The sequence below is a fragment of the Crassostrea angulata genome, chromosome 10, assembly GCF_025612915.1.
Source record: "Crassostrea angulata isolate pt1a10 chromosome 10, ASM2561291v2, whole genome shotgun sequence".
Taxonomy (NCBI): Eukaryota; Metazoa; Mollusca; class Bivalvia; order Ostreida; family Ostreidae; genus Magallana; species Magallana angulata.
Genome location: NC_069120.1, coordinates 16,728,398 through 16,744,433, shown reverse-complemented (window position 1 = coordinate 16,744,433; position 16,036 = coordinate 16,728,398). Strand labels below are relative to the sequence as shown.

Genomic DNA, 16,036 nt, shown 5'->3' with positions numbered 1-16,036 from the left:
AATACCAAATTCATGAAATGTCCTTTTCTTTCCGTTCAATTCAAATCAATATAGACTAACAGTGAATAATGGACGTCTCGTTTTATTATAAAAATACATCAATTTGTTCACAAATGTTTCTCTCTCAACAAACGAGGTGTCCAGAGATCTATTGGCATCCCGCCAGGTAAGACCAGGTACAGGTGAGAGAAGTTGGCGAAAAATGAAGCCCAGGGTTGCAGGGCCTTACCAATGGTGATCCATGAACACACTGTATGTACTTGGTGCAATCTTTACTGTATGGGTACAGTTTGCCTTCGTTGTTGGTACACGAGATTCCTGGAAAACGAATAGAATGTTAAAGCAAAGAGAAAACATTAAGCATGCCCAGTTCTAGTTTTTGCGGTTTTTTTTTAATTTAAAAAGCCAATGATTTTGCATACGCCTTAAATCGTCATACATATAACCTTTCCCATATTTTACACGCATTATGGCCTCTTTTCAACATTAAATATTTAAATGAATTTAAATATTAATTAAATATTGATTAATTTATTTAAATATTTTGATTATTATGAATGGAGCATTTTAGGTGAACCCTCTTACCTGGCGCAGAAGTTGGACGCCCGGTAGCTGGGACAGCAGTTGTTGGTTTTGTTGTTGTTGGTGGTGGTTTTGGTGTTGTAGTTGTCTGTTTTGTTGTTGTTGTTGTTGATGTTGGTTTAGTTGTTGTTTTCATTGAGATTGTAGTTGTCGGTTTTATCGTAGTAGGCTGTTTCGTTGTAGGAGCAGAAGTCGAAGATGGATCGCTATTGCAGTTTACGACACCTGCACGGTCACAAAGTTTTGTGACACTACTGAACAGCATTCCGCTCGGACAAGATTTCGGCTGTCGTAAAACGACTCCATTCCAGCAAAGATAGTACTTAGCGCAATCTGTGGGGTCCCTTATCGCTCCATCATAGGGACAGGTTCCTGTACAACGGGAAAAATGTCTTCAGATCGAATTCTCAATGTGGAGCATGTTCCGAAGCTATAGCTAATATAATTGTATACTGCTACAGTCATGTCGTTGTTTGAAGCAAAGAACATGCAATTACTGTTAGTTCAAATTAGTTCAAACGTATTATAAATTATATCGTTATATTAATCATATATGTGATTTTAAATATTGTACTCACCATGGAGTTAGAATAATAAGTTCTCGAAAACTTTCCTCCCCATGTACTAGTATATAAACTTATAAAGTACTTTTATTATTATTGAAGGCATAAAATTTTGTGTATTTATATTAGTTGCAGTTTTAGGGATAAGTAAATTCCAGACCAGTAACTATTACCAAAATAAACTGCTGTCATTTTTGTTATATAAATTAATCATATAAGACGTATATGCATTTTTGGATCTTCCCAAGAAGGAAATGAATTTATAATATATAAAATTACATTAAGGCATCACAAGTTAGTATGCGAATTCAATAAAAATGACTGAACGACAAGATTCACCAAGAATTCCATTTATTTTCTAAAGACTATCAAAGTGTTCAGGAATCATTTTGTGCAATTTGTACTGGCGTCCGACTACGGCTCACACTCCGAATCAGCCGGCCAAACGCATGTACTGTGCTGGACTGAGAAATGAAGCCCAGGTGTGCAGTCGATCTCTTTGCCAACGCCGTGGCTGCATTGGTAGAATTTGGTGCAGTCTGTGGGATGAGCGAAGTAATGTGCACCTCCCTCACAGGAAACTGGCAAAGAAAATGATGGTCATTACTTTTCATTCACATTTTTAGAACGGTATTTACAGCTGTGTTCCAGTAATTTTAATGTTGCCGTTTTATTAACAAGCATGTGATGTTTAATCTTTCCGGATATTAGTGTTTGTTTTATCATACCATTATGTTGAGCACCATTACGTAAAATTTTTAATAAGACTGTTGATACTGCATGTACTTTGTGTCTTTTTTACCATATCATATTTGTAATTTGGAAAACGCTAGTTATTTGAATAAGACTGTTTTACCCGGTGGCGACTGAGTGGTTGGCCCCTGAGTTGGCGCTGCAGTAGAAGCCGGTGGTTGTGTTGGACCGCTGGTTGTTGGCGCCGCAGTGGAGGCCGGTGTTTGTGTTGGACCGCTGGTTGATGGTGCATTTGTTGAGCCCACATTGCATTCAACTCTGTCAGCATGGTCACACCCGTTGTACTTTGTGGTGAAGTACTGTCCATCCGGACACCTTTTAAGCTCACCAGCACCGTTCCAACAGTTATAGTACTGTGCGCAGTCCAGGGGGTCGGGATGGAGGCCATTTGAAGCAGTCGAACAAAACCCAGAACCTTTCGGGACAACAGTATACTTCTACTTTTATCACACTTAATTCACAAAAAATAGAAATACATATCTAATACCATGCTAGAGCAAGACAGCATTCCCAATACCCTAAGAATAAAAACCCCCGTTTTTTGCGCGTAACAACAACCAACCGCAAAGCTGCATGATATATTACAACATTGTAACATGATATTATATTGTATGATATAGTATGATATCATAAAATAAAGAACTATATACGATAAGAGTTAAATTTGGCCCCCATAATTCGCCATTTTTTAAGTGTTTCGGGTACAATAAAATGTTTACTAATTTTTTAGAAGAGTTGATATAAAATATATTTTTAATCTATTTATTTGATTCATTTGCACTCACTGGCAGTACATGACGTCAGAAATCACGCCATTTCTATAATTCAATTAAAATCAGCCAGAAATTGACATTTTTCTTATCTATTTACGGATGGGAAATATAGAGCGCATGCTTGAACAAGGAAATTTTTTTTGTCACTTATTAGTCTTGGCTTGATAGATCACTAATTAAAATATTTTATTTGTTCAAGAATGCGCTCTATGTTTTCGGAAGGAAAAACTGCTTGAAAACAAGCTGTTTTACGCTAAAAAATGCAAAAATGGCGGGAAAAGGTTGTCTTTACAATGTCATATTTCTAAATTGTTGGCACTTGAACCAAAATGAATATTATGTAAACACATCACATACATATCTGTACTAAGAAAACAAAGAATGATAGTAAAATGATGATGTTCATTTTAGGGGGCCATTTTAGGCCCTTATCATATATAGTCCTTATGATATTGAATCATAGATATTGCTTTACATAATATTGAACTATATTGAATATGAAAGTGTATCATATAATACAATATACTTTGCTACAACATTGTATCATATCGTATGATACAGCCCAATTTGAAGAAGAAAAAAAAGAGAACAGTTTATAGACAATCAAAGCAACCAAACCCGTACAGACTAATGCCAGCCATGCTGAAACTCGATCACTTCTGTAGTTTTTTAGTCTGTTCAGATCCATGGTGGTGGTTTACGTACTTTACGAGTTCTCCTTTCGTGTGTTCATCAATTTGCACGCGATTTTCAAAAACGGTCCGTGTAGTTGTTTCATACTGTTTCATAATAACTGCAATGTTATCTAAGTCACCAAAAGTTTCATTTTAAATTTTTTTTTCAGATCTAATGTGTTGTGAATTGTGCTTGTTTTTATGAATCTCAAATCTGTTAATAGCTAGTTGTTAGTTAACGTGTTAGATACGTATTAGTTGATCATGTTTTAACATTGGTGCTTCTATCTACAACATGCGTATTTCTGAAGACTAAAGTGTGTTAACATTAATTAATCCTAATAACAAATGAATGTTAAATTGCAAATTTCTTACTTTCTACTTTACATTCTACTTTCCTTAACTTGGTTTTCAATAAAATTTAAATTCCAAAATTGAAAATTTAATTTTTGTTTCTTTTTAGAAAATTGCAGTTTTTTTTAACCGAGTACCTGCTGGTGTAGGAGTCGTCGGAGCCATGGACATGGACGACGACGGAATTATTGTTGTTGGAACAGCTGTAACAGGTGCTTGTGTTGTTGGAACAGCTGTAACAGGTGCTTGTGTTGTTGGAACAGCTGTAACAGGTGCTTGTGTTGTTGGGACAGCTGTAACACGTGCTTGTGTTGTTGGAACAGCTGTAACAGGTGCTTGTGTTGTTGAGGCGCAGACAACGTTACTGGGCCAGTCGCAATTGTCAGTTGCAACATTAAAAAGCAGCCCGGACTGGCATTGAATAACGACAGCACGCCCGTGAACACACTGATAGAAACTAGAACAGTCGTTTACGTTCGGGAAGATATATCCATGGTAAGATTGAGCGCATATTCCATCTATCATAATTTCCAAACAAGTGAAAGAAGAATGTAAGCATAACAAATGAAGTGTACATTTAGATGAAAGAGACGGAAACATGAATAATGCTGTTAAGTTGGAGGGATATACAAAGTTCATGTAATACGAATAAACATTGCAGGCAATGAAGCTTGTATAGAGAAAAGCTACAAGATTCCAGTCTAAAAATGGAGATCTAGCATATATCACAGTAAAATACTTCAATTCAGTGTTGATAATGACTGAAAATCTTGATCATAGGTCTTTAAATTTTCTCCATTTCCTTATCATTTACTGAAAATAAATCCTTAATTGCAGAACTTTACTAAAAAATCCGTTATTGCAAAGATTTTAAGCTAAGTAAAGAGAGGTAATTGAAAACAGAAAATACCTGCTCCGCCTCCTCCTGGGGTGGTTACGGATGGGGCTCGTGTGGTAGTTGGGGCGTTCGTGGGAGCATTGGTTGGTGGGTTAGTCCCTGGTTCTTTGGTAGTAGGTGGCTTCACTGTCCCTCCTCCGTTTGCTTGATCGAGTACATTTTTCATTAAAGAAATCAGTGGATATTTCCCTTCCCCGCAGATTGTACCTGTGAAGTCATCTAGGTCGAGAGCCCAGGTCATTGCTCCTCCGTAGCCATCTTTAATGATCAGCTCCGTCAGCTAAGCATATAATCGTCAAATCAAATGCAACATATGGATAATAGTACATTGTACTAGTGAATACTTATAACAATAGTACATACCTACGAAACTAACTTATTTTCCATACCTTTGCGTAGATGCTTTCTTTATCATCATATCCAACCCACAGTTTCGTATTCGGATTGACATAATAAGGAACTTTGGCTACAGGATCGCGATATGTAGTTCCTCCATTCTTCCGCATCTCGCAAATCTATGTTTAAAGCAAGAGTACGTTTTAATGATAATAGAAAAAAATGAACAATGTTTCTCCTTTTTTCATTAAAAAAACATCTGAAGTTAGTTATCACTATAAACAATTCCAGTGTCCCATCTCCATTCTGACTAACGCCCGACGGTGTCTGGGGCTACTACATCTAAATCAAATAAAAATCGAATTAAGCCTTATTTTAAGAATATTAAAATATATATAGCTGCATGTCAAACCTCGTAGTAGGACAGGAATCCTTTTTCCCGTGTGTAAGTTCCAGGGGCCCCCGCACCAGAAGCTGGCGCACCCACACCGTGGTTGGAAGCGTCTACCAGGGTAAAGCTCCGTCCGTATGTACCTAGACCAATAATCAACTTGTTCCGAGGAGCTCCTTTCTGATGCCAATAATTTGCCGCGAACATCTTCAAATATAGTCGACATTAATGCATCGTATATAGTAATGAAATGTAATTTTTTTAGGAACTCGATTTGGTTAAATTATCTTTTAGTGAATAATATCATCAAAGCACTCACGACATTCAATGTTTTATCGGAATCAGCATCAGAAGCGTCCAACCCAGTGTGTAGTCCGGTAAACGATTCCCAAGATCCATGCAAGTCATACGACATTATACATATGAAATCCATGTATCTGAAGCATCGTGAAATTCATTAAAAAACGTTCTGCAGTCTGCATATATTCAGGATTTTCTTTAAGGATATAATTATAGCTAGTCTACAAAAGTAATAAAATGTAACCATACTGTGCCATCACAGGAACATCGTAGGCTGAGTCAACCACTGCTTTTCCTGCACCAACAGCAGACGTAAATAATAACCGGTCCCTTCCTGTTGTTTGAGCCTCGTTATCGAAAGCCTCCCGCGTTTCCTTTTAAAGTAGTAAAAACAGACATATTATCGCTGCCAATGACATTTGCAGCTATTTAAATTTTATAAATACATGTATTCCATTAGTATATAACAACTAAATCTACATAATTATATTACCTTACAAAGATGAGCAAAATTTTCTTTATCGTAAGGCTTTCCATCTCTGTTCGCTGGATATTCCCAATCCATATCAAGACCATCGAAATTGTATTTCCGTAACCAATCAATGGCAGAGTCGATAAACTCTTTGCGGTTTGCAGCAGTGGACGCCATGTTTGAATAAATCAGACTTCCGGCGGTCCATCCTCCCATGGCCAGCAGTGTTTTTAGATTCGGATTTGCTGCTTTGTGCTCATTTACCTGTTTGTACCTACAGTGTACAATTGTTTTTGAAATTTAGTAAATATCATTGTCTACGTTGTCTAAGACGTTTGATTCCAGCCTACACTGCAGATCCGTATATTTTAGAATTGTTGTCGTTTTTCTTCATTGTGAGACCGTTTTTTTTAAATTGCAAATTGATTAATGAATTAAAATCAGTTTTCAATTACTTCATTTTAAACAATTCCTTTTTTGTCAAGGTCTTCTAAAGATTTTTTGATAATATTAGACTTTATTAAATGTTTCATTTGAAATAACATACAACATTTGTTTGAGGCAACACCCCCGCAAAGGCTCTCATTATGGGTGCCAGGGGCCCCCTGGGTAGGTATAATTCTGTACCCCCAAAAAATTATGATGCATAAACATTTACATTTTTACAAAATAAATTTGGTAAAAAAAAAAAGTAATATAATTATAATCATAACTTAACATGTACAGTGCAAATATCATTTTGTAAAAATTTTTATGTAAATATATGAAAATATTTCAAAGTCATAATTTACCTGCAATTTACAAATATAATAGGATTTGACAATTATGATTATAGAAAATATAAAAAGCGAAATACAGTGCGATACTACACATGCGACAGGACTTGCTTCCACAATCACAGTCACAGGTTTTTTTTGTCCTATACCGCATGGATGTACAGAGGGCCAAGTCGCCCGTTAGTACATTTTTATACTGCTGCTGTTTACAATGTACATTTTATTTCATATTTTACAATTTACAACTTTTCAGGAAGAGTTCTATGTATACAATAATCAGATTTGACAATTTGAGCTTTCTGATTAACAAAGGAAAGGCTTGCAAGCTATGACCTTAAAAATAAAAATTTAAATAAGGCCTTCATTTGTGACTTTTTCTTCTATCATTTTACATTTCATTTTGTAATTAAAAATGTTACATGCAATGAAGGACACTACATTGTTTAAAACTACACTGCTTTGATTTTCATTATAAGTCAAACCCAAAACAAGATGTTTCCAAGCGATATAACTTTAAGTATAGCAGAAACTTTTTTTCCAGATATTTTCTACAAGTATACAGTAGAAAATCATATGTTTTGTATTTTCAATTTCTCGACATATACGTACAATATTAATATATATCAATATTTTTATTCCATTCCCTAAGGTAAAGATTTGGCAACAGATTGTGCAATAATTTAAAAATAAATTCATCAATACTTTTATTAAATAATTTTTACAATTTTTTCATCAAATATTTTTCGCCAACACAGTGAGTTTATGCCGCTAAATTCATTTTTCCATTTACTCTCCGTGATAGGTTTTTTGGATTTGTCATGAAGTAGGATTTTGTAGCAGAAGCCAGATTTTGTTTTACTTATATCACTTATTTCTCCTTGTAATTTAAAATGAAATTTATTTTTGATAGTTATATATCTCCTCAGCCTTGCATCATTATGTATTTTAGAATTAAAAACGTTTTTTGGTGTTAATAAATATTCATAAAGACAATTTCTTTTTTACTTTAATATAATACATATATAGCTATTTCATTGAGCGATTTAAAACGATTATCTTTCACAAGGTCTTTCACATAATGAAGGTCGCTTTCGTACCTACGAAAGACGAAGAGGGACACATAAACAAATATGTTTATCTCGTAATTACGATAAAAGATCTCGTTATTACGAGATAATTATCTTGTAATTAAGAGAAAAAATCTCGTTATTACGAAAAAAAGATCTCGTTATTATGAGTTAATTATCTCGCAATTACGAGAAAAGATCTCGTTATTACGAGATAATTATCTCGTTATTACGAGAAAAAATCTATTTAAAATGGTGCGTTTCATTGTTCTATTCCCTTCATGTAAAGTGTATGAACTACTGCAATGTTTATTATTATACACATCCTTAGCATCGTTTAAAAGCGTGCACATATAATTCGATATAAAATCGGACCAAACAGTTACAAAATCAGTTATTTTCAATATACATGTAGGTTGGGTATGAACATATAAAACACAATTCGGGTAAATTCTATATATATCCATGATTGAAACTATATAGTCATTAAAGTCATCTGTAACTAACAGAATTGTGTTTTTACGACTGTAGGACTACCTGGTATTTACTTCGCAGTGTGATTATATATAAGTTGAAAACTTTTTCCACTTATTCATATAACATAAAATTTCAAATCCGATCATTTTATGTAGAAATTAAAGGAATAATGATCTTTGTTATTTAAAAATTAATCGAAATTAAATCAACGTTTGTAGAAAGAAAAAGGGTGATCCAGTCGACAAGGAGGTCTTTTCAGAGACGCATCATTTTATGTAAAGGACTATATATGGTATGGGCCTAAAATGGCCCCCTACAAGGAATATCATTATTTTACTGTAATTCTTTGTTTTCTTTGTACAGATATATATGTGATGTTTTTACTTAAAGTTCATTTTGATTCAAGTGCCCACAATTTAGAAATACGGCATTGTAAAGACAACCTTTTCTCGCCATTTTTGCATTTTAGCATAAACAAGCTTGTTTTCAAGCAGTTTTTCTTTCAGGAAACATAGAGCGCATGCTTGAACCAACAAAATATTTTAATCAGAGATGTATCTAGCCAAGTCTAATAAGTGACAAAAAATTTGTCCTGTTCAAGCATGCACTCTATATTTCCCATTCGTAAAAAGATGAGAAAAATGTCAATTTTCGACTGATTTTGATTGAATTAGAGAAATAGCGTCACTTCTGACGTCATATACTGCAAGTGAGTGCAAATAAATCAAACAAATATGTGAAAAATATATTTTATATCAACTCTTCTAAATTATAACATAACATTTTATTGTACCCGAAACACTTTAAAAAATGGTGAATTATGGGGGCCAAATATAACTCTTATCATATATAGTTTTTTTTACCCGTAATAACGAGATCTTTTCTCGTAATTACGAGATAATTAACTCGTTATAACGAGATCTTTTCTCGTTATTACGAGATCTTTTCTCGTAATAACGAGATAATCAACTCGTAATACCGAGATAATTAACTCGTAATTACGAGATCTTTTCTCGTAATTACGAGATAGTTAACTCGTAATAACAAGAAAAAATCTCGTAATAACGAGATAAAATATTTTTTTATTCGGCCCTATTCGTCTTCCGTACGTACCAGTTCAAAAAATATCAAATTTTTCCCTTGTATTTAAAGTTTACGTTAAACCAAATATTCTGTCGTAGTATTTTGTCAATAGTATCAACGTTATTTGAAGTTTTACAATCATTAAATGCAGTTATTTGTAGAATTGTGAAAGTCCTTTCAGACTATTTAAATCAAAAATGTTTGTTACATTTGATTCTAAAATATAGTCGATTTTAATCTCATTATTTGCTAAAGACGGATTTCAAAATTTACTTGAATTGCTCTTATTTTGTTTAAGTTTTGATATCGATATCCAAGCTGCTTTAGTAGCTTTAATTTTGATTTCTGGATCAATTATTCCTATACCCCCATCTTTTATTTTTCGAATTAATGTGTGCCTCTTGAAATTTTGGGGCAAATGACGTTTAAGAGTTAATAATTGAATTATAATAAATTATTTGATAATGATATAGACAAACTATTAATCATTGAATTCATATCATGTTTAAGTCATATGAATCATAATTCGATGTTTTTAGATTTATTTTAACATTGATTGATTTCCAATTTTTTATCAAAAAGATGAATCTAAGGTAGGCGTCAAACAATACCCTATATCAGTTCTTTTGAGTCTTTACAACGTATCTAAAAGTACATTTAGATACTTATCAACTATAATTGTGATTAATAATGAGTATTGTCTTTGCAATGGCCAAAATTATCGAATGCGTTATTGAAGGTTGTTAATTCAACTGAAATCTTTTAGTTTTGTTAATACATGTAGTACTTTATATGTACTTTTGCTGCTGATTTTTTACAAAAGATACACAAAAATGATCTTGTAAAATTTTAAACTGTTTCAATTTGAAGTTGATTCGCCTAACCGTTTGACCTGTAGTAGGTTTGACAACTAAGCGGGCACCTTGCAAATATTTATAGATATAAAGGTGTCAAGATTTAAAGCTAGAACGTGTAGGGTGATTTCTTGGCGGTCATAAAACCTGCATTTAAGTGAGAAACAACTCAGTCAAGTGTGGAGTGAAACACTCACAGATTGATGTAGTCATCATTGTCATTCCATTCAAAGTTCGTTATCTTGTTCCCATCGAGTTTTCCAAACGCATAGATGATGTGGGTACACAGGTTGGGGTCGATGTCCTTGGGCATGAACTTGCCCACTCCGTTTCTGTACTGTGCCCAGTTGGTATAGTAACAAACCATGATGTACTCTGCCAGACCTACAAACGAGACACAATCCAGGGCATGCATTGGAATTTATTCGTTTAACCAACTCTTAACAATTCTAAAAGATTTGCTTCTGAAATAATTTTTAAAGATCTGAAACAATTTCGTTAATTCACAAATGGTTTAATTGTATGGCTAGATTAATTATAACGTGCTAGTGTCATCAGTGCATGCATGCGCACCCCTGTTACTCATTTCGTTACACTTTTATCGTAGAAATCATCTTATATTCATAGTACTGAAAACATTTGATTTGATTTTATTCCACAAACTACCAGTCATCTATGAATCGCCCTACTAAAGGACCGGTAAAGTGCCTCAATTTCATAAAATTGAAATCCGATTTTATTGAATAAAGGTCATAATGAAATCAAACTTCACGTACTAGAAGGTACTTAGAGATAACATAACCGCATATTATTTTGCAATACTACTGACCAAATGAAATATCATATACTATATATATAATTGTAAAATGGATCTATATGTCATAGAAATATTAATCAGAAAATCTTGTTGTAACACAGATCAAATAGGCATAAAATGAAATTTTTCCATAAAAAGATTCTCTGGCCTAAAAAATCAAACCTGTACATTGAATGTATGTTTATTTGAAAAAAAAAATCTAACGGGACACATAGTTATTGCCTCATTTTTAAAAATTTGACCTATGTATTTAGTTTTTAGTATTTTTTTTAATTTTCTTTTTTTTTTTGGACCGGGTCTAATGTGGGAGATCAGTTCGTTCAAAATTCATTTTTCTATGTGATATTTTGATAAACGCCGCTTTTTACGAATGAATAAGGACCCAGCCCCCTCCCCGATATCAAACTTCTGAAGAAAAGCCTGAACTTTGAAACTTAGATATACAATGTAGCATGTTCAAATCAGTAACAGGATGCCGATTTTTCATTTTTATACATGCTAGTTTCTTCATATGTAAATCCGACAACTCGATTTTGTTTGTACACCACCAACACTCCCAATTATTGAAACGCGATGAAACGGGTTAATTATTTGGGTATTTTTAATTTTCTACAGAAGATTTCTAATATTCTTAGTTCATTTTCTACAGAATATATCTCGCTTATCAGAAGGTCATTCCACCTTAAGATGTAATGAACTATTTACATTTTTGTACTTCATTCCAGACTGATCTTATCGATTTTTGATCGAACTTTGTGATTGGTCCGAGTATGGCCCGAGGGAGGAAACTATCGTAACAACATTCTCACCATGTTGTATTAAAGGAAAGCGTTACAACGAGGATGATTAAATGCAAACAAAATTGTTGTTCAGTGATTACAATAATTGAACAAAGAGTTATAGAGTTATTCCAAAGAAAATGTTTTAGATATAATGTAATATTTCATTAAGCGACTAAACCTTTTGAACTAAAATATTTGACAGATTTTGCTAATTTTTCAATTTTAAAACATTTCTACATCTATCTTTATTCACAAACTTGAATTACAATTTTCCATCTATCTAAAGAGATCGAATTTGTAAGTATATTTAGTATTTTATTATTCCTGGACAGCGAAGATGATAATTTTTAGAAATTATGATTTTTTAAGGAAAAAGTAACTTTCTATATTTTTGGTTCTCCCTTTATTTATTAGTCTATAGAGTGATAAAAATCAGACCTACCTATGCTTGCCAGGGAGCAAACCAGCAGAGTGGTCACCAAGTGTTTAAACCCAGCCATAATTTTCCGCTGTCCAGTTCACCACTGCTTTGGTGTATCACCTGTGTCGGTCGTGTTTATATACACCCGTTCACTCTCGGTAATTTTCGTCAACCTCCGGGCTACTTTGATTACGATCACATCCGCAACATGCGAAAATTTATCATCAGAAATCGAGAAGAACAATATCTATACGTCACACCCCTGTAATATCGGCCGGGGCAATATTTTCATTTATCTAACTTACCGTGAAAATAAATTAAATATTTCCTAAAATAGAGAGCAAAAGTGTTTAGATTTAAAGACCATCAATTCTGAATTTGACCGAACCTACGCAATAAATGCTCATGAACTGGGGGATTGTACGGTGTTTTTATTTTCATTGTTCAAATACTGCTTTGGGCTTTTTAAAGTTTTTTTTCTTTAATAGAAAAATAACAGAAAAAGGTTTCTACAACTGGAAGATACGTGAACAAAGACGAGAAAGAGGGAACGCAGAAGAAAAATGTAGAAAATAACAGGAGAAAGAAAGAATGAAGAAGAGAAAACAAAGATTATATATTTTTTATCATCTGGATGTTGACGATGAGTATCACTTTATTTTTAAATATTCGATGTACCATGAATATAGAAAACTGTACATCAAAAAATATTATTGGTATAAACCAAGTATGTATAAATTATTACAATTATTGTCAACTGAAAATACTACTGAGTTAAGTAATTTAGGAAAATATCTTCAGAAAGCAAAAACACTCAGAAATTTGTTGGTAATAAATAAATAGTCAATACTTTGATGCATTTAATACGTATATTGCTACATATTATGTCTTACATTGTATATATATGATGTATTCTTTGTATCTGATGAGCCATTTGGCTTAAGGAATAAATAAATTGAAACTGAAAACTGGGACACCCCTTGAAGCGGTTAATTCTAAAGTTTAATAATTATTTGATTCTAATCTTAATCATCTATATGCTTCATTTCAAAATTTAATTACAATATTAGAATATTTTGGACGATTTTTACGTTATTTCATTGTATAGCCTCCGAGATTGAATGTTGATTTTTATCTACCGGTATTTCTAAAATTAGTTGTAAATCAAAATATCTGTAAACACGCTTCAGTTAAAATCAGTACAGGAGAGAGCGATAGCTTTAAAATATTTTATCAAATGTTGTTTCTTTAATTATTTGTAAACAAAAACGTAATTTTCGTTATTATGTAATTCTAAAACTGTGTAGACCCATAAGGAAATTGGACCAAAGTTACGAGTAACGAGCATTGTCTAAACCATTACCAACATAACAACATAATACGTGTAAGGAAGGGGTGATACCAAACTCGAGACATGTGATACCTGTACCTTGTATATTTCAAATACATCATATCCACGTTATGATAAGTAGGTACGAAATTCTAAGACTTGATTAATAACTGGTGTTTTACATGTATGATCCACTTACTTCCACATATGATGTTTATTTTTTAAATATATTAAATTTACACTCCTTTTCACTTATAAAATATGTATGACGTCATTGCAGTTCTAAATACTCTAACTTGCATCTTATGAAATGAACTTTTTCCTGTAAACGTTGGCTTTTTTCTTTAACAAAAATCGCTGCTGCATCTCTAGCTTACAAGATCAAGTTGTCGCAAAAAAATATATTATCAAACAATGATATATAGGTTACTTTATATAGAACATATTCCATGAAAAAGTGCTAACTTAAGACTGAAAAAAAAATGTACGGAATATATGAGCGTGTTTCTGTGAATGTACGTACACAGAAGCCGTAGTTTTAAGAGCAAATCTTCGAATGTCATTCACAAGCAATAAAAATGGCGAAAACCTAAACACTTCGCTCTTCACACATCATAAAATAACAGTTAATGAAAAAGAATTGGCAATGGCTATCCCTTACTGTTATTAAGGGACAAGAAATTCAGCCATCTCAATCTTTTCAGCGAGATTCAAGCACAAACGAGAAGGATATATAATGAACTCAACCAAATCTAATGTCAACTTGAAAAGAAATTTGTACCTCCTGCTGTAGATTTTCCACTGAGTCGTCTAATCGAATGTGGTTCAACTGAATATTGAGGTTTTAAATGCAAAATGTTCTGGGGAAGTAAGAACAAGTAAGAAGAAGTAAAAGATTTTGGAAAATTTCCAAAAAGATTTTTCTAATTCTAAATTATAGCAAAATAACATTGATTCCAAACATAATTATGATATGCTATAGTTTGCACGGCTTAAAAAAACCCGAATGCATTAATCATATAGACAGAGATCGGATATTCTCTTAAAAGCAATGCAATAAAACGCAATGGCTGATATATGTACATTTACAACAAGAACATGGTTATGAATTTTTGGTTTATACATAGAATTGATATTCTGATTTTACCAGACATAGCATTAATACTAGTGGTTTTGTTGGATGATAAGCCCGTTGTTGTCATCGTAATGGTTTTGATAGTGAATTCTTTCCGTAAAACTTCATTTTCTGTAACATAGCTCACCTTTCTGAAAAATGTTTACGTTTTCTGGATCAGATTTTTATAAGTTAAATCTTTTTTTAAAGAAGCTAGAAAGACAATGTAAAAATTAATCGGTAGATCTCAAAAAAGGATATAATATCTACGTCACATCCCTGTAATATCGGCCTGGGCAATATTATATAAATAGTGCCTGTTTGGGAGGGTAATTGACAACCAGAGGAAACCATTGTAAACCGACGCGAAATAAACAGACACTATTTATTTTATTATATTGAATGTCTTAATTTTAGAGAATTTTTTACTGCTTTTATATAGACATGACGTGAATTCTACGGCGAACCGTACGCGCATAATTTACGCGCATGTAACAATTCGTTGTGTTACCCGTTGCTAAGTGAGTTGCTAACGCTGATGGTAATAGAACTGATTCTCAACTGCCTCTAAACCAATCAGATTTCAGTATTTAACATGAAAGTATAATAAATATAGGATCTCTCATGATTTGCGATGGTATATGATTTTTATCCAACGAGTTGTGTGTTTTCTATCCCCGAGCCTTGGCGAGGGGATAGAAAACACACAACGAGTTGGATAAAAATCATATACCATCGTAAATCATGAGAGATTCTTTTTATCACATGTTTTACCAAGTATTTTGTTAATCTCAACTTTTTCTGTAAAAATTGTAATTGTGAGCCACACAACACATTATTTACAACACGTCAACAACGTTACGCATGGAAAAAAAAGTTCCTTGAAGTTTAACAAACAGACATTTCATTTTCGATTATTTTTTTATGAATTCATGAAAAATAACTGAAACAACATTATATGTTTCAAATTTACATCTCAACACCCCTCAACTGAATTAATTATTTACTTTTTCATTCTACGTCAATCAACCGCCTAAACCTACGTAATGATTAACTATGACGTCACGTGGCGTAAGAACACACAGTGGAATATCAAAAATTTATCCCATGAGTGATATCCACCGTATATTGGGATAAACATGTGATAATATTATTTCTCTAACCGTGAAAATAACTATTTCCTAATATAGAGAGCAAAAGTGTTTAGATTTAATGAACG

General features: G+C 33.0%; 1 protein-coding gene across 3 annotated transcripts; it reads right to left on the bottom strand.

The window, feature by feature from the left end:
• Positions 1-66: 66 nt before the first annotated feature.
• Positions 67-12,550, bottom strand: LOC128166574 (chitinase-3-like protein 1). Of its 3 annotated transcripts, XM_052831840.1 has the most exons (11): positions 12,395-12,550; positions 10,551-10,737; positions 6,118-6,370; positions 5,874-5,998; positions 5,644-5,761; positions 5,346-5,531; positions 4,987-5,112; positions 4,610-4,877; positions 3,837-4,217; positions 586-954; positions 67-318 (listed from the first exon to the last, which is right to left on the bottom strand). In XM_052831840.1, exons 1-11 carry the CDS (start codon positions 12,450-12,452, stop codon positions 149-151), a joined length of 2,241 nt encoding a protein of 746 aa, XP_052687800.1. In that variant the 5' UTR covers positions 12,453-12,550; the 3' UTR covers positions 67-148. The 3 variants fall into 3 exon arrangements, with proteins under 3 accessions (XP_052687800.1, XP_052687801.1, XP_052687802.1); XM_052831841.1 differs by lacking the exon at positions 3,837-4,217; XM_052831842.1 differs by lacking the exons at positions 67-318; positions 586-954; positions 3,837-4,217 and adding exons at positions 1,480-1,726; positions 2,002-2,313.
• Positions 12,551-16,036: the final 3,486 nt, after the last annotated feature.